The following is an 18,532-nucleotide window of genomic DNA, read 5'->3' as shown; positions in this document are numbered from 1 at the left end:
AGCAAGTTGCTGCCTGAGGAAACCTCCAGCTGCCTTGAAGGGCATATTTTCCAGTGTCCTTCTCAGAAGTGACCAAGGAGAATGACAGGGAAAGAAGGCTTTTCCAGAGAATAGAGCTAAGAGTCATTGACCAAAAAAAAAAAAAAAAAAAAAAAAAAAAGAGGATCCGTCCCAGGGAGAGGGCCTGAAGCCTACCTACAGAACATTGTCTACCTGAGGGTAGAGTTTCTGGCAATGTTTCTCCAGCAGGGCTTAAGAGCTGCCATGGATCAGTGACTATTTGGGGCCACCTGTCTTGCTTTTTGAATGGGAGTGTTTGTTGGGTGATCCTGTCCCTGCTCTCCTGTGGCATGTATCAGGGGGTGGAGAGAGGAGGGACAGAGATGGCTTCTCTTTTTGTTCCATAGATCTCTGGAGCGAGAGTTGCTTGCACCCAGGTCTGACCTAAAGCACGAGATTCTGGGCTTCAGCTTGAGGCCGGGATTGGTTGCCTTGGGCGAGAGTGAGTGGAGCGAGTGTATTTTGCAAGTGGAAGAGTCTTGAATAATTGTGTCCAAGAGGGCAGTCAACGATATCATTGTTGTCAATTCCCCACCCACCCTGTGGTAGTCTCCTAGGGCTGCCGTAACAAATCACCACAAGTTTGAGTGGCTTGAAACAAGAGAGATGTACTGTTCTGTAGGCCAGACATCTAAAATCAAGGTGTCAGCAAAGCGAGTTTCTCCTCAGAGGGAGAACATGTTCTGTGTCTCTCTCCTAGCTTCATAGCACTGCTGGCCATGCTTGTTGCTGTTTCTTGACTTGTAGACATCGCCTCTCGTCTCTGCCCTGCCATCACATGGCTCTCTCCATGTCTTTCTTTTTTCGCATCTTCACTTCCTGTCTTAGGAGGACACCATTCACATTGGATCAGTAGCCCACTCTGATTCAGGATGACAAAACCCCATTTCCAGAAAAGGTCCCTTTCTGAGATCCTGGGCAGACATGCATTTTTTTGGGGAACACTATCCAATCCAGGTCACCCCACCCCTGTATCCACCTCCTCTGCCCTATGCCTCTCTGCAGCTTCCCTCTCCAGGATGGAGAGGACATTTGTCTCATTCCTGTAAGCAGGGCCATGTGTCTTGTCTAGCCATGGGGGGAAGGGATGGTGTGTTGGTGTGGATCCCAGGTCTCAGAAGCTTTGTGTATTGGTGCTTACCATTCTAGAAACTTCTGACCTTGTCCATGAGATGAGCTTCTTCCAGGAACTGCTGTGTCCCGGGCCAACATGGAGCAGAGCTGTCTCTGCTGCCCTGCAGACCCATTCTGCCCAAAGAGTGCCCCAGCTCACCTGTGGAGCTGTGAGTTCCAGATAATTCTTGTTGCTCATGCTGCTAGGTTCTAGGTGGTTCAGAAGGCCAGTGGTCACTGATACAGTGAAGAAAGTTAGAAACAGAAGGTACAGCCTCTCCTAAGCTCTGCTCCAGCTGCCATGATAGTGCCCAGTGAGGCCAGGGTATTTTCTTTGATCCAAAGAAGGCCAGAATCTACATTTCAAATCAGAAGTCTCATAATTTTTGTAGCTATATGTCTAATTCAGTTTTTAAAAAGATTTTATTTATTCATGAGAGACGCAGAGAGAGAGGCAGAGACCTAGGCAGAGGGGAAAGCAGGCTCCCTGCAGGGGGCCCGAAGCAGGACTTGATCCCAGGACCCCAGGATCATGCCCTGAGCTGAAGGCAGACACTCAACCACTGAGCCACCCAGGCATCCCTATCTAATTCAAATTTAAAAGAAAATCACTGTGCTGTCCAACCAAAAACACTTGTGGGCAGGATTCAGTCTGCAAGCTCCAGCTAGTGGCCTGGAGTTCAGACCAGCCGGCTCCCTTGGGTCCCTCTGCTCATTGGCTTCCTGTCACAGGTGCAATCCTGGGCAGATGCTGGCTCCAGGGGGAGAGGACTGTCCTGTGTGACCTGGAACCCACAGACCCTGGGAGGGCCCAGCAGCAACTCAGGATACCCACCAGGAGGAAGTGCAGACTGGTCCTGAACAGACAACGTGGCGCTCCAGAGGGGATTTGTCATCTTGCTGCCTTTCGGCTCCTTACAAGGGCATCTCGGGTTACGCTGTTAAGAAATAGTTGGCAAGTAGATGCCCACAGAGTTTCTTTTACAAAAATGGTGGGGTTTTAGGGATCTATTTATTTTTTGTTGTTGAAACAAATCAAAACCCCCCAAAACAAAAACAAAATAACTCCTGGTGAAGAGGGAAATCAAACACCACCAAGTTGAAATAGATTTTACTGGACAAATGTCTCGCTTTAAATTTAAATTGAGTCCAAGTTCTCCTACTCTCCCAGACTTCTAGAAGGTGGCATTCAAAATGTTTACACTTGTTTCATCTGCCTTTTTGCTAAGTCCTGGCCCCCACCTCCTTCCCCTCCTTTACACTTGTCGCTTCGTTGCACACATATGCTCAACTTTATATTTACATATATCTGATTTTTATATATGGCTTGTGAAACATGCCAGACGAAGAATGAAATAGTCCTGAAAACAGCTGGAAAATTATGCAACAGCCGGGAGATTGGGCACATGCACATTCTGTACTGCAAAGTTGCACAACAGACCAAGTTTGTTATAAGTGAGGCTGGGAGGTTTTTATTTTTTTCTCCAGGATGACAGCTTGCTCAGTGGAGTAGGGCTTCTGCAGAACGCACTTCCTTCAGAGACTCAGCCTCCTCCAGAGGGGAGGGCGAGGCTTGAGCTGCGCTAGTAACACAGAAGTGGGGGCCCCAGGGTCAGCTGCCAAAGAGGGCCAAGGTTTGGGGGGTCCAGTGAGGCCAAGGTCCAAGGTCCAGCAAGGTGGAGGCCCAGGATCCAGTCAGGCCCAGGTCCATTCCTAGTGAGAGGAGGTCTGGCTTTTTGGAGGCATCCATTTCCCTGGTGCCATGTGACAGGAAACTGGCAGTCAGAGCATCTTTGATGGGCCTTGCACCACATTGCCCTTCATTGGTTGTTGCTCCAAGAGCTCAGGGTCGCCCCTGGCTCTGCAATTCTCAGGTGAGTCTTGTGCCCTGGGAGGATTCAGGAAAGTAGGGGCTTGGTCCCTCAGATGGGGGGTCATCCTTGGAGCTGCCCAGCCCTGCGACCCTGCTGTGGCTCAGCTCTGCACTGCATTGTCTTCCAGGGTAGAGGCAGTAAAAGGAAACCAGTGACATCCATGATCGGGTTCAAAATACCCATTGCCAACATCCAGGGGTAAGGGGAAGGCTTTACTGTGTTTATATAAAAAAGATAGGAGGGTCTCAGTGGACCTCGGGTATGACAAAGTAGCTGATCATGTGATTTACCTACTCGAAAATTAAAAACAACATTGTGGCCAACAGTGACCTTCTGTCTGGGCTCTGTGTGAGATGCTGTGTGGAATGGGGGGGTCTGGCAGGTGCTGGAGGAGGGGCTCCCTATCAGAGGGTCTGAAGAGTGAGTCAGGAGGAGGACTGATACCACAGACCTACGGGGAAGGGACTGTCCGCCAAGTGGCAGCCCAGCCCCTGGCACTGGATTTCAAGGATGCTCTGAGTTGTGGGGCAGGGCCCTTGGGCTCAGTAATGATGGAGAAAAACCAAGGTGCTGTGCCCTGTGGGGGACTTTGAGAACAGAAAGCCCTGTGGGGGCCACGGCAGCCTAAGCAAGCAGGCCAGGGGGCTCCCCCGATTCATCACAACTCTCAGGAGAACCAGCAGCTTCTGTCCACAGCCTTCATGGCCAGGGCAGGTGAAGACATTCAGAGACCACGGGCTGGCTAAGGCCAGGGACCAGTTTAGTGCTGACCCGCCGAGGGTTGCTAAGGAGTCTGGGGTGCGACTGAGAACTCAGGCTGCCCTGTTGCCGTGGTCACTCAGAAAGGAGATGGCAGATCGCTGTGGGGGAACAGCAGCTGCCTGAGACTCATTAGATTTCTTCTTTCTCACTTTCAGAAATGCAGTTAGAGAGGCCAGGGTAGATCGTGGGCTCTGGACCACATGTCTGGGTCTGTGGGTGTTCGTGGGCTGGGGGTCAGTGTGTGTCTGCAAGCCTGTCTGTGCCCATGTACTACCACGCATGTGTGGTGAAGTGTGTCTGTGTGCACACACATGTGTGTGTGAGTGAACACTCTTGCCTCCCGGCTTCTGGGACAGTTGTCTGCCAGGTATGCTGAATTAGCTTCCTGCTTTTTGCTCATATAAACTTGTTGGCAAGCCCCTAGACCTTGAAATGGCAGTCCTCCTGAGAGCACCCCACTCCCAAGAGCCTATGCTTTCAGACTGTCATCTGGAGGGCCCTGTATCCTCATACTTTAGGGCACTTGACTTTATTTTTTAAAAGATTTTATTCATTTACTTGAGAGAGAGAGAGATAGAGATAGAGAGAGAGAGAGCATAAGTTCAGAGGAGAGGGGGAAGCAAGGTCCCTGCTGAGCAGAGAACCCAACATGGGGCTCCAACCCAGGACTCTGGGATCATGACCTGCGCTGAAGGCAGACACTTAACTGACTGAGCCACCCAGGTGCCCCATGGCACTTGACCTTATAAGCCATAGCTAATGACTGCTACTTTAGGCAAAGAGCAGGGATTTATGGGAAGGGGCCTTGGGGCCCAACTCCAAGAGGGCAGGGGTTTTGGAGAAGCACTCTTGTGGAAAGTGAGCCCTCAGGTTCTGCTGGGAGTCCATGGGGGGTCTCACCAGCTCTGTTCCCCTGGGACCTACGATCCCAGAACTTTGGCTTCTTTACCTAAAAGTGGAAATATTGCAGTTCTAACTCATAGGATGTCATGATGCTTAAGGGAGATAATTTACCTAAGAGCTTTGCTAATCCATCAGTAGAGTAGCGCTGGTGTCACAGAGACCCCTGTGTCTTCATCTGTCCACTCCAGTGGCAAAAGAAAACTGTGGTGTCCAGCCTGGCCAGTAATCTCTGACCAGGGTGGATAGGGATAATCATGGGGCAGGGCATGTGATCCTTCTCTTGATAAAGGAGCTGGGAAGCCCCTGTCCACTGTGCTGGTGAGGTCTCATAGTTCCCAGAGTGTTTTGAGATGAACATGATTTTTCTTCGTTCTCTTGTTTAAATATTCCACTTAGAACAAAATGCGACCTCCTGCCTGCAAGGCTCTGTCTCATCTCTCACCCCCCAGGTCCCTTTCCCACTTCCACTCTTTCTTCTTTTCCTACTCTAGGCTTTGCTGCTCTTCCTTCTCTGGAGCAGAGAAACTCCTTCCTTCCTGCCTCAGGGCCTTTGCATGCGCCAGTCTCTCTGCTTGAGATGCCCATTGCTTAGGCTGCCCATTCCCAATACCTTCTCTCTGATCAGCTGTAGGCCAAAACTTTCCCTCACTTTCCCCCTCCCTGTCCCATGCATTTTGTATAATGTGCCTCTTTTTATTTTCTTCATAACATCTACCTTTGGAAATTATCTTACTTTGTTGATTCATTCTGCAAATATTTACTGAGTACCTACTATATGCCAGACTGTGTTCTGTCAATTGCAGTAATTCCTGCAAGCCTTTGGCAAGGTTGTTTATTAGGCCAAAAGCAACTCTGGCATCCCAGCCACCCACGTTTTGCCGTACAGCCAGAAATTTGTTCTAAAGTCAATAATGATAAGAAAAAAGCATGTGGCCAAAATATGCTAGAAAGTTTCCAATGAGCACAGTTTTGTGTCTACAGCCCAATATTGTACTACGTGCACAGCTGGGCACAGGGAGAAATGGGAAGTAATGCCAGCTAAGTAAGGTATGGAGGGCCTGCTCTGCCATGGATCAGTTTAAGAAACTGAGGCATGGTGAGGTTACATACATTTTGTAAGATCACAGGATTGGAAAGTGGCCGACAGAGTCCAATCTGCCCATCTCAGGGCTACCACGAGGAATTGAAATCACATATGCATGTGCGGTGTGATGCCCCAGGCAGCACTGGCAGGGTGCAGGAGGGAGCTCTCTCATTAGGAGATCTGCCTCATTATTCTGAAGGAACATTTGGAATTTTCAGCTTCACTGTCAATCCCGCCTTGAAAATGAGAAGGGGCCAGGCCCCAAGTTCTGTGTGACCCTGGGAAGGAGATGAGGTGTGTGATCTTAGCCCTACAGATGAGGAGACAGGGTGTGGAAGGGCTGAGCACGGCTGTGTGCAAGTCACTCCATGCGGGGTTTTGGAGATACTCGTCAGGCTAGCAGGAGAGAAAGGTACGTCAGTGAATGTACTCGAATTCAGGCATTCAGTGCCCAACTGGGACAATCATGTGGGTCCTGCCATGGTGCCCGGGAGAGGTGACCGGGCCTGGGTTACAGGGAAAGGGGGCAGATTCCAGAACTAATGAGAGGGTAAAAAGATCTGGTAACCCCTCTGATGTTGGCGGGGGGTAAGGAAAGAGAGAGGCTCTGGATGCCCCCAGGGCCCTGGTGGGCGTGGAGATGCCAGATGTGACCCAAGGAGGACCAGAGCAGGGGTGGGCATGGGGTGGAAATGGCGCTGTGAGTACCTGGGGATCTGAACGCCCTGATGGAGGTACTGGGGTTACTGCATTAACTGTATGGCCTGGGCCTGCCCAGGGTAGTTGGTGCACCTGCTCTTAAACTTGCAGTGAGACTGCCCTAGAGGAAAGGGGCTGGAGACATTGCTAAGGAGGGATCTTCATGTGGAGGCAGGATGGCATCCATCGGGACCTGCCCTGAGGACCAGCCAGAGGTGTTGACGATACCTTGAGCCAAATCCATAGAGCCTGTGAGAGCAGCTGGGCAGAGGGATGATTATTTCACCAAAACCAAACACTTTAGAATACCATCTAAAAGATACAGGCATATGTATGTCTTTGTTTTCTTTCAGTGGAATGATCGGAAGAAGGGGACACTATTTTGTAGAGAGCAGAAATGACCCATTCCTTCGTGAGCTCCATTTCAGATGTTCTGGGGACTTTGCGTCTAATTTCAGTGTTTGTGCGGAAGAGGGACCGTCTGGAGCTGCTGGGAGGGAGGGAGCCAGCCAAGAAGGACCTTCCTACGAGGGATGGGACCCTGGGTGGGAGTGAGGCCTCCATGAACCTTCTAGAGGAGCAGATGGGTCCCTAGGGAGTCTGCAGTGGCCACACTGATGGCCAAGGGCCTTCAACCCCACATCCAGAATTTCCTCCCACATAGTCTTGGCCTTAGGATCCCATGGTTAGCACCACTTCAGCCCCAGCTGAAAGCTCTGGCCTTTTGCATGCCCACACTCTGGATGTTGTGAATAGTGCAGAGTTGGGCAAATAGGGTAGAAGAAATTGGACACAAAGAGAGTGTGACCTAAAGAGAATAGGGCCTGGGAGGCCAGGGATCCTGGGGTCCAGCAAGGCATTGGATAGGGCCACTGTTTGACATTCCCTGGATTATAAGTGAGGAAATACCCAGTTAGGCTCACAAAAGATTGCAACACGAAACCCCACCATAGGACTGTGCCCTTCACAAGTTACATATAGGATTTATATGTAAAGAAATTAATGCTCTTCAGATGGTTTGTCTGGAAATGGGATATAAAGTCACATGAGGAAATGCCTTCTTTCTCCCGGCAAGAGTGAGCTTGGGACTGTGCCATGCTCTCATTTGGAAATAAAGGCAAGCAAGGTGCTTGGGGCATCAGGCTGAACTCTAACATGCATTGTGCCTCAGATGGTCAATTCCGGCTTGTGCTAGTAACACCCCTGGCCCCTTGTCAGCAGCCAGTTCAGCAATAGGCACATGACCCTGCCTTGGCCCTCAGACCAGAGGAGGGTTAGCTAGCCCTTCTCAGAGAGGGCAGGGCACCAGCTTGTGGTTTGGCCATCCTTCTACGTGGTCAGGAGCAAAGATGATATGCGGGTGGAAGGTTGAGCTCTGGAGCCACTATCCCTGCAGATCTGATACGTGAGATCATGCATTTCCTTACATTTGAAGCTGGCTTTGTTACTTAGAGCTAGGGGCATCTTAAGGGACCCAGAGTCCTTTCTCAGACCGGACAGCTTGACCAAACAGCCAGACACAGAGGTCTAGATCCTGATCAAAGTAGGCCTGGGACATCACCACCTGCACCACCCAGACATTGCCTTGAAAATCCTTGGGCCTCATTGCCTTTTTGCGAGGTCGATCATATATGCAAGTAGGGAGTCACAAGGAGGCACTGAGCATTTATTATTCCCTGGATCCTTGGATTGAGGCTGAGCTTCCAGCTGTGTTTCCATTTAGAAGTGTTGATTGAGCCTGGATCCCCAAGCCTTCAAACTGTAAATACTTTTGTCTTTTCCTTCCAGGCAGAACTGATCACAGTGGTGGTAGGACACCTCTGTGTGGAATGTGACAATGGACAAAATTGCTGCCCCTGTCTTCTCTTTTGCCTGACACAGCTCCCTGTCAGTGTGTGTGTGTGTGTGTGTGTGTGTGTGTGTCTGTGGTGTGTGCTCAAGAAACAACAAGAACCATGCTCCCCAAAGGCCACCCGGACTCTACGATCTGTTCCGTCAGCATTCCCCAGACAGATTGCTTACCCAGGCCGCTCCTGGCCAGAACTCTGCTAGTGCATCTGACGGGGCCATACACCCGCTGCTTGCCATCAGTGGAAGGGGATAGAGCTACTGCCTTCAGAGGCCCCTTGACAAGGTCACTAAGACCTCACGGCTTGTTACGTTCTGCATCGGGATCCCAGGAGACTGGAAGAGTCTAGGTCCCCCCCCTAACCCCCAGGAGCTTGCTCATGGGGAGGAAGGACTGTGAAACCTCAATCTCCTCATTCCTTCCATCTGCTTATTGCCTGCAGCGCGGGCAGGGCCTGCCAAGGACGGTGACCTCGTCAAAGGGCAGAAGAACTTCTGGTTTCTGTGTGGCCACTGGGGGACAGGAATAGTGCTAATGAAGTCTGTGCTAGCACATGTGGCCTGGAAGCTAGAGGTAAGTCAGAGAGGCCTGCCTCAAGTCTTCAGAACAAGGCAGGGCACCCCTCCCATCCAGAGCTGGGGCAGACAGAGAGGAAAGGATTCTCCTTTCTTAGCATTCCTGCATCGAGACACCTGTAGTGATTTGTGACACCCGAGGTGACCAGGAAAGGTCCTCCTCTATTTCTGTACCTCACATCCTTGGGAAGATTTTAAGGGGGTCAGAGGGCCCGACATCACCTTGGATTGTCCTCATCCCTCTCCCACAACACAAGGCTGTTCTAGATCACGATTCCCTTCAGGAACCAGGCTGGTAACAATCGTGAGCCATAAGGAGGTGTAGGACAGTGGGAGTGGCGGGGACCGTGCCAAGCAGGAGAGCACAAACCAGATCTAAACTCTTCAAGTCCAATTCAAAACAAACATGGGTGACGCATGCTCATCTCAGGTTGTGGCTGAGTTGACTCTGCTGTCCTCAGGAGCGCAATCTAGACCAAATATGTATACTTGAGCAAAGAACCATGAGGGATTTCTGCATCTTACTTCTCACCTGAAGGAGATGGAGAGAGGACCAGAGGGAGAGGCAAGTACCAGGGCTAAGGCAGCATTTTTCAGAAGAGGAAGAGGAGAGATCAGAAAGCATGAAAATTTGAGGATATAGGAGGTGCCTCCTTTATTATCATAATAATTTTTCTTTTTTGAGCTGAGGACAGGTGATCAGGGAAGTGGGATAAGTCAATGAGTCCCCTACATGAAGGACTTGACAGTACATTACAATGCACGTGTGCCTGATTCTTCCACGCAGCCTTGTGGGATCTCACGGTGGGGATCCAAGGACGAGCTGGTCAAGGGCAGTGATCTGCCTCCCACTCATGGCTGAGGGAAGCCCCAGGAGGCCAGGGGTGATATGGAAAGGAAAGGCTGCCAAGGCTTATTCAGGAGTGTCAGAGAGACAAACCATCTTTCCAAGAAGTATCCTAGAGCTGGTATATCAGAGTATGCACAATAATTTTGTGGGATGTGTCCCCGTCTGGAAAATACCGATTTGCAAAGGAAGAGAGCCATCCCTTCCCAATTCTGCTCTTCTCTTTCTGCTTGCATGAAAGGGAATGTCTCTGCTTCTGTTAATCTGCCTCACACTTTCCCAACACTTGCGAATCAGCCTCAGCCTCAGTGCCTTTTGCAGGCAGTAGTATCTAGAATTTGACAACATTTTTTTTGTTTTCATCTTATTTATTTTTGGCAGTTATCTTTGAATTATGGTAAGATGTTGGCCTTTCCATTTATGGTGGTGATTTAAAGTATCCTTTAAAAACTTAAGTATCGTACAAAGAACGGTGGTGGTAGGAGGAGCATTATGGAAAGGATCATAAACCCAGCAGAGAAGCAAGTGAGATAGGAGAACATGGCCCTTGATGTAGGTGAGGCGGTTGGTTGGGTCTTATTCATCTTTTGAGGAGGATGAAAACATGGACAACCACAGGAGGAATGAGTGGCAGAGTGTCATGGGTTTCAAGACAGCAATTAGGTATACCCAACTCTGGGGTACCTAGCTTGCATACCCTTCAGGATTCAATCCATGCCACTTCTTACAGGAAGTCCTCCTGGATGCCTGGCTCTGAAGTCATTTCTCTTCCCATATGCTGATCACCATCCACTTTCTTTGGAACCAGATATGTCATCAGAGGTCACAAAATTGGATGCCTGCTGGGAATAGGGGAAAGAAGACCTATTAGAGTCCTGAAGGGCATGTGCCCCATTTCATGGTGGATAAGCAGAAATGCAGTCCCAGTGTGGCCACATTTTCCAATTTCTCAAGAAAAATATGAAACTAAATTCTTATGTGAAATTTCACTATTTTTAGTGTTGACAACAAATGTTCCAGCCTAGGGGCTGGATCCTATCTTGGGTACCCTCAGGTGACACAGAGGGAAGATTCCAGGTGAAGATGGCCTTCAAGCTGCAAAGCTCTCACACCCAGGTCCTGAAGATGACATGTGTCTGATAGACATGTGTCTGAAGATGACAGAACCAGGGATGCAAAATCACAGCTAGAGCAAGTTGTGCAAGTCATGTGTTTCCCCATAAGACTGGGCTTTCCTGGCCAGCAGGGAGGGGCCTGAGTCACCAGACCCTGCTTGACCAAGGCTGACCCTAAAGCCCTGCCCACACAGGTCTGAGGAAAGGGAAACTGAGAAAATCCAAAGGACAGGTATCCACCATCCAAGCAAATGAGGCAGTGGTCTGGGAACACAGAGCACAGATATTCTTACGGACACATGTCTACCAGGGTTTTCTGGGTGGGACCTGGGGAAGGAAAGTCACTGTGCTGGGGGACAGGAGGTAGGAGGGTGAATCCAGGCTGCAGCAGCGGGAAGGCTGTGCTGGAGAGGAAGGATTCCATCTGGGGATGGGCTTTGACAGCCAACTTGCTCCAGGATGTAGAGGGATGCCTTGGATGCTGAGTTGGAAAAGGTGGGTGGAGTGCAAAGAGGCTACTTGAGGCAGGCCTGGGAGTGCAAAGGCCAGGAGGCTCCGGGATGCTGGGCAGGTGAGGGCAGCAGCCTGACTGAGCTCTGGAGGGAGGGGGCCCTCTTCTCGGTGGAGGGGGCTGTATTCAGAGGCTGCCACAGAGGGATGGGGAGACAGCTGGAGGGGACAGGAACTTCCTGGAGAGGAAGGAATCTTGCGTCTATCTCTCTGTAAGGGTAAAAGTTGATATTTGGGATATTCCCTGCAGTGCACGCTCGCTCCTATAGAAGCGTCTTCCAGCCTCTGGAGTTTCCATCTCAGGCCTCCCCAACCCGGTCCCATCCCTGCGCCCTGTCCTGCCCGAGGGCGCCCGGAGAGGGTGAGGCAGCTCTCTGCGCCCCCGGCGGACCGGTGCGACCCAGGCGCCCCAAGGACTCCCGGGTGGGGATGCTCCGGCAGGCGCCTTGCCTCCGAGGTCGTGCGCCGCCAGGGCGCGGGGCACGCCCGACCGGGGCCGGAGGCAGGGCTCCCCGCGCCGGGCCGGCGGGGCTGCTCTGCCTCCGCCTCGGGGTGTCTCTGCTTCGCGGCGGCGGCGGCGAGGGGAGGGGGGCGGGCGGGGGCGGCGGCGGCCGCGCCAAGAAGCGCCGGGTCACCGCAGGCTGAGGCGCCCGCCGTCCCCGCCCTCCCCTCGCTCGCCTTCTCCTCCCTCCCGCCTCCCTCGCTCGCTCGCTCCTTCCCTCTCCCCGCCTCCCCTCCGCGCGCCCCCGCCCTCCCTCCCCTCCCCTCCGCGCCTCGCTCCTCCGCCCCGCGCCCTGCGGTGCTGCAGCTGCGGGCGGCTCCAGCTGCCCCCAGATGTGGGCTGGGCGGCGCGCGGGGAACTTTCGCGCCGGCAGCGAGTGCGGGGCCCCGGCTGCGGTCCGGCTGCCATGGATCCGCCGGCGGGAGCCGCTCGCCGCCTGCTCTGCCCCGCGCTGCTGCTGCTGCTGCTGCCGCCGCCGCTCCTGCTGCCGCCGCCGCCCGCGGACGCCCGGCTCGCCGCCGCCGCCGACCCCCCGGGTAGGTGCGGCCGGGCCCACGCCGCCGACCCCGGCCGCCGGGCCCGCCCCAGGGGGCGTCCCCGTGCTCCGCCGCCCCCTCCCCAGGTGGCGCCTGGCCCGACTTGGGCAAACTCCGCGCGCCCCGCCCGGGGCCAAGTTGGCCAACTTCGGGCCGGTTGGTCGCGCAGGGGGCGCCCCGCGGCGGCCCGAGCTCCTCCGGCCGGGGCAGCCTCGGCGTGTTCGCGGCTCCCGGGACGCGCAGCGAGGAGATGGAGGGCGGAGAGCCCCGCGGCAGGGAGCGCAGCGCCGGCCCCCGCGGGTCCCGGGGTGCCAGGGCGAGGCGGCGCCGGGGCTCGCGTCCGGGGACGCTCGGGAGGAGCCGGTGCCGAGCGCGCCGCCTTGGGCCCTTGGGCACTGTGCGGCGCCCCGGAGGCGATCCCTGCGGACCCGGGGTCCCTGCCTTCGCGCGCGCGGGGAGGGGTCCCAGCACTGGTCCCACCGAGAGCTGGACACGGAGGGCAGGCCGCGCGCCCGGGGGAGCCGAGTCCCCGCCGCTCCGAGGCGAGCGGTGAGGGCGCCCGGGCGGCGGCCGCGGAGGGGTAGGGGCTAGGCGCGGGGTGAGGGGCCGACCCGCCCTGCTCTCGGAGCAGCCCCGCGTCCTGCCAAGGACGGTAGGTTCGAGGGGCGGGGGCGCTCTGACGGGGCCGTCCCCAGGGGAGCCCCGGCCCGGAGCGGGGCAGGGGGCAGAACGCCTGGCTGGCAGGGTCCCAGAGGGGGACCGCCTGGGGGCAGGGCTCCAGAGGGGTGGCCCTGTTAACGCCCCTTCCCAGGTGGAAGAAGGCCGGGAGGTGCAGGCTAGTTTCTAGGGGTTGCCTGGCAGAGAGCCCTCCCCTTCGCAGCGGTGGTGAGAGGCGGGGGGCGGGTGCTGGGGGATGCGGGGCTTGGCGGCTGGGCTCCTGGGCGCCGAGGTCCTGGCGGGTCTAACGCCCCTTCCCGTTGCAGGCCGGCCCCTGGGGCGCGGAGCTGAGCGCATCCTGGCGGTGCCGGTGCGCACTGACGCCCAGGGCCGCTGGGTGTCCCACGTGGTGTCGGCGTCGGCCCAGGCGGGAGTACGCGCCCGCAGGGCGGCCCCAGTCCAGACCGCGGGCTTACCTGGAGACCGCGAGGAGGACCCCGGCGGCCGCCTCTTCTACAATGTCACGGTCTTCGGCCGAGACCTGCACCTGCGGCTGCGGCCCAACGCCCGCCTCGTGGCGCCTGGCGCCACCGTGGAGTGGCAAAGCGAGTCAGGCACCACCCGCGTGGAGCCCCTGCTTGGGACGTGCCTCTACGTCGGAGACGTGGCGGGCCTGGCTGAAGCCTCCTCCGTGGCGCTCAGCAACTGCGACGGACTGGTGAGTACTCACTTTGTTGGCTCGTTTCTGCCCACTGCTCTTGCCCCGGGACTTGGAAGCTGGTGACCTGTGACTCCAGGTCCTGCACTGAGGATGTCCTTTGCACCCCTGTGTTGTAGGGACCACCAGGCACTGAACCGAGGGGTTGGCAAGAAGGCAAGTTATTTCGATTGGTCCGAGAGGAGTGATTATGCAGTGGGTCAGGGTCTCCAAAGCTCTGCTCAAATGGCAAGAGCGTGGTCTCCCTTATGCCCGCCGGACACAGGTCTTCCTGTTATAACCAGGTGTGTGAACATCTCTGCCAGTGTGTGTGTCTGCACGTGGACACACATTTTGGAATGTGGGTGTGTACTCCGATCTGGGTACTTGTGCACCTATGCTAATATGTGTACTGTGCATGTGTGCATCTGTAGGTTTCTGCTCCTTTGGGTGTCAGAGTATCTGCAGAGTGTATGTCCACAGGCATTGTAGCATGTGTGATGTGTGTGTGCAGGGGGTGTCAGCCCAGAGAGCAGGCAGTGGTGCTGAAATGCCCAGTTATCCCTCTGCCCCCTGGCTGACCTGGAGCCACTGATTTTTATGCTGTGGTTTCCTGTTGAACTCCAGCTGGTAATTTGAAAAGTCGGTTTTCTCTATTTTGAGCCAAGGGGAGCATTTGGAAATGCAGGCTCTGATGTCCATGGGCAGCCTCTGAAGGACAGGAGAGAGGCTGAGTCCTCCACTGGGACTGCATGGGCCACCCGGTGTGACTGGATCCCTGAAACATTTTCCTGTTTCCAGGGGCCCAGAGGAACCGTGGCTTGGCCTGAGGGGGCCTCAGAGGAAGCCTGGATTGATGCTCAGGGAGGAGGCTGACATTGGTGGTGCTCTGTCCAGCCGCCCCAGGGCCTGGCACGTGGCAGAAACCACTGCAGTTTTCTATTTTGGATTGGGGGTGCGGTGGTCAGGCTGGCAGTGCTGCCCAGACATCTGAAGCCTCCCACCGTGGGTTCTGCTCTAATTGCCGCTCAGGGCACTCCTGTTCCGTGCAAGTGGCTGCTGTCCCAGCCTTGCTGGCCCCTGAGCCCCCTGTCCTTAGGCTTGTCCTGCTGCCTGCAGAGCCAGCAATTACACCAGAGCCCCACAACCGCTGGTGTTCTTTTTATGGAGACACAGGAAATGTCACTTGTTGCTTCGGAAAATCACTGCCTTTGGCTGGATTTAGTTAGAACCCAGGCATGCTGCAAACAACTATAAATGTCCTTGGAGGAGTTGGGTTATCCTTGGGCAGCCCTTTCTATGTCCATTGTCTCTGAGGCCATGCTGGGCCTCACAGGTGTGTCTCATTTTATGCTGCAGGTGAATTTCCGAAATAAAAGCCAGTTGGTGCTGGGGACTCCAGGGGTTGGGGGAGTTGACACAGATCCAGTCTGTAGGTGGGCCAGCTCCTGTGTACTAAGAAATTCCTGATGGAGAGCATTTCAGGGAGGCTTTGTCACTGCATCATCTCTTCATCTGTCCTTTGGTGAGTTATTTGTTTAGCCACAAGGTACCTAATGCCATTTGTCTGCTGTCCCGGTTGGAGGTACAGCTGGCCCTGTGCCCACCTGGGGCTCCAGGCCACTGATGGGCTGAGGGGCACTCTGTCCAAGGCTCTGATGCCATGCTCCTGGGGGCTATTTGAAGAATGAGTTGGCAGTAGGCAAAGGTGCAGGTTGGCAATCTTAGCAGAGGGAAGAAGAACCTGTGCAGAGGTACCAGGTATTCATTGGTCTGGTCAGGACAGGCATGGTGAGATGTCTCAAGTATGGACACACACCTGTGCAGCTGCAAGACAGCTGGAAAGCAGACTGGAATTGGAAGAAGGGCTGGGGCTTGTCTGAGGGGCCTTGAATTCTGTCAATGAAATAGGGCCCAGAGACAATGGGGCATTAATATTAGTTCTTTACTCTTACTCCTCTTTCCTTTCCTTTCCTTTCCTTTCCTTTCCTTTCCTTTCCTTTCCTTTCCTTTCCTTTCCTTTCCTTTCCTTTCCTTTCCTTTCCTTCCCTTCCCTTCCCTTCCCTTCCCTTCCCTTCCCTTCCCTTTTTCTTCCTTCTTTCCTTCCTTTCTTTCATGTTGGTGTGTGTGTCTCTTCTCATTTTATACCAATTAATTCCTTAACCTTTTGGGCCTCTCTGTGCATCACCAATAGGCCTGGGGCTTTGTACATGGTGCAGTCTCGGTTCCCACAGCTATCCTGCAGGGGAGGGATCCTCCTCCCTGGATTGCAGATGGGGAGATGAGGCTCTAGGAGGTTGAGTGACTTGCCCAAGACCACCTAGCCCATAATGGCAGCAATCTGGCCTGGTTCTCTCCAGCCCCTTGGAGAGAACTGCTCCCAAGTCTGGGGGGTGAAGACACTGAAATGGGCACTACCCTTTCAATAGGCCTTATATGGAGAAATGCATCTCACTGTCCCAACTACTCAGGCCCTTAACTACCATGCCGCACAGGCCTCACCTCTGAAGCTTCTGCTCTTCCTTCATTGATAGAAAAACACACTGAAACAGGTGTGTCAGTCTGTGGTGTCCATGCAAATCCCTGGGGATCTTGTTAAAATGCCGGTCCTTGTTCTACACATGGGAGGGGGGTGTGGGTGGGCTAAAGTGCTGCATTTCTTTCTTTCTTTTTTTTTCTTTGCAAGATTTTATTTCTTTATTTGAAAGAGAGAGAGAGAGTGGGAGCATGAGCTGGGGGAGAGGCAGGTGGAGAGAGAGAGAGGCAGACTTCCCATTGAGCAGGGAGCCTGATGCAAGCTCAATCCCAGGACCCTGGGGTTACGACCTGAGCCGAAGGCAGATGTTTAACTGATTGAGTTACCCAGTCACCACTCTTTTTTTTTTTTTTTTTTCCTTAGAGAGAGAGAGCATGAGTGGGAAGAAAATGGCAGAGGGGAGAGGGAGAGAGAGAATCTTAAGTAGGCTCCACACACAGTGTGGAGCCCAAAGCAGGGCTTGATCTCACAATGCCGGGATCATGACCTGAGTTAAAATGAAGAATTGGATGCTTAACTGACTGAGTCACCCAGGCACCCCAAGTTCTGCATTTCTTATAAGCTCCCAGGTTAATGCTGCTGGGCCACAGGCCACCCTTTGACAAGCAAGGCTCAACAGCCTCATTTCTGTGAGAGAGGGTTCTACAGATTCCAGCACAGGTTGCTTGTAGCAAATGGGTTTCATCAGATGACTGATATGGGAAAGGCTGCTGCTTGCCTTCAGCTTGGGAGATTTGGGGGGCCTACTGGGATCTTTGAGAAGTTCTGTAATAAATAAAAGTCTCATACTCTAAGTCCTCCATCATTTCCCACATAGATGGGACCATGGAACCCCTTCTTTGCAGAACATGCCTTCCTGACGAAAAACCCTAGAGCAGGGTCCCGGCAGGCAGTTGGGATCCTATAGCTTACATTTAGAGGCTTAGGGTGGGACATGCCTCTCCTGAGAGCTGCAGGCCTTTCAGGCCTAATGTCCCGCTCCTGGCCTGTTCAGCTCCTTTACTTATCTACTTGCCTGGCCCTGAGTTTGTTTCTCTACTTTAATGGAAGGCAGCAGTAGGGGCACCTGGGTGGCTCAGTAGGTGTCCCACTCTTGGTTTCAGCTCAGATCAGTATCTCGAGTCATGGGATTGAGCTCCACATTGGGCTCCATGCTCAGTGTGGTGTCTGCATGGGGTTCTCTCTCTCCCTTTCCCTCTGCCCCTCTGTTTGCTTGTGTGTGTTCTCTAAAAATAAATAAAATCTTAAAAATAAAGGAAGGCAATGGTAGCTTTGTTTTCTGTGGACAGCAGTCTCCTAATTGAGGGGATTCTCATTTCACTCTGCCAGGATCCTTTCAGTTACAAGTGACAGGCAGCTTAAATTAGTTTAAACAAAAAATGAGAAGTGATTAGTTCACAAAATGATAAGTCTTCAGGCACGGCTGAATCCAGGTGCCCCCGCTAGGTCATGAGGACACTTGCCTCTTTCTTCCTATGTGTTGGCTTTGTTCTGCAGTGAGTCCAGGGGCCACAGCAGTGTCTGGCTGACATCTTTTCCTGATTAATTCCAGCTGAGTCCTGGGTCTCACTCTGGCCAGCCTGAGGTTTGGTGCTCCTGTGAGAATCAGGTAGGACATGGAATTTGCAGAGACCCAGAAACAGAGAGCAGAAGAGTACTGTCCCTTCAGTTGGTATGAGATTGGGATTCTGAGCCTGCCAAGATGTAGATTCTTCTGGAATCAGGTAGAGATACACACTCAAGAAATGCCACGTGAAGACATGCTTCATAAGGCATACTGTGCACTTTATTCCTAGAGAGGCTGGTAAATGTATAGCTTCCAGTTTTTTTTTTTTTTTCTGCAGCCACTAGACAGAAGGTGTTCATAATATTCACAGGGAAAGGTTAAGGTTTGTCTTTTCATGATGCATTAGAAAATTATGCTTAACAAAGGATTCTTATATGTCACATTGCTATAGTCTCCTAGTACCTTTCAGGCCCCATAATTTCATATTATTCATATGTGCTCATTAAAAACCCAATTAGGAGATGCCTGGGTGGCTCATTCAGTTAAGCATCTGCCTTCCGCTCAGGTCAGGATCCTAGGGTCCTGGGATCACGCCTGGCATCTGGCTCCCTGCTCAGTGGGTAGTTTGCTTCTCTCTTTCCCTCTGCCTTTCCCTCCCACTCATGCACACACACACTCTCTCTCTAATAAATAAATAAAATCTTTA

At 53.4% G+C, this 18,532-nt stretch overlaps 1 protein-coding gene across 1 annotated transcript in view; it reads left to right on the top strand.

Moving 5' to 3' along the window:
- Positions 1 to 12,155: 12,155 nt before the first annotated feature.
- The window catches only part of ADAMTS2 (ADAM metallopeptidase with thrombospondin type 1 motif 2), a 229,386-nt gene continuing 223,009 nt past the window's right edge, over positions 12,156 to 18,532 (top strand). The window contains exons 1-2 of the mRNA XM_072728815.1: positions 12,156 to 12,429; positions 13,413 to 13,804. Coding sequence (XP_072584916.1) covers positions 12,300 to 12,429; positions 13,413 to 13,804 — 522 coding nt within the window. The 5' untranslated portion in view covers positions 12,156 to 12,299. The remainder of the gene's footprint in view (positions 12,430 to 13,412; positions 13,805 to 18,532) is intronic.

The sequence above is a fragment of the Vulpes vulpes genome, chromosome 12 (assembly GCF_048418805.1).
Source record: "Vulpes vulpes isolate BD-2025 chromosome 12, VulVul3, whole genome shotgun sequence".
In the NCBI taxonomy this organism is placed as follows: Eukaryota; Metazoa; Chordata; class Mammalia; order Carnivora; family Canidae; genus Vulpes; species Vulpes vulpes.
This window is presented reverse-complemented; position numbering and strand designations above follow the sequence as displayed.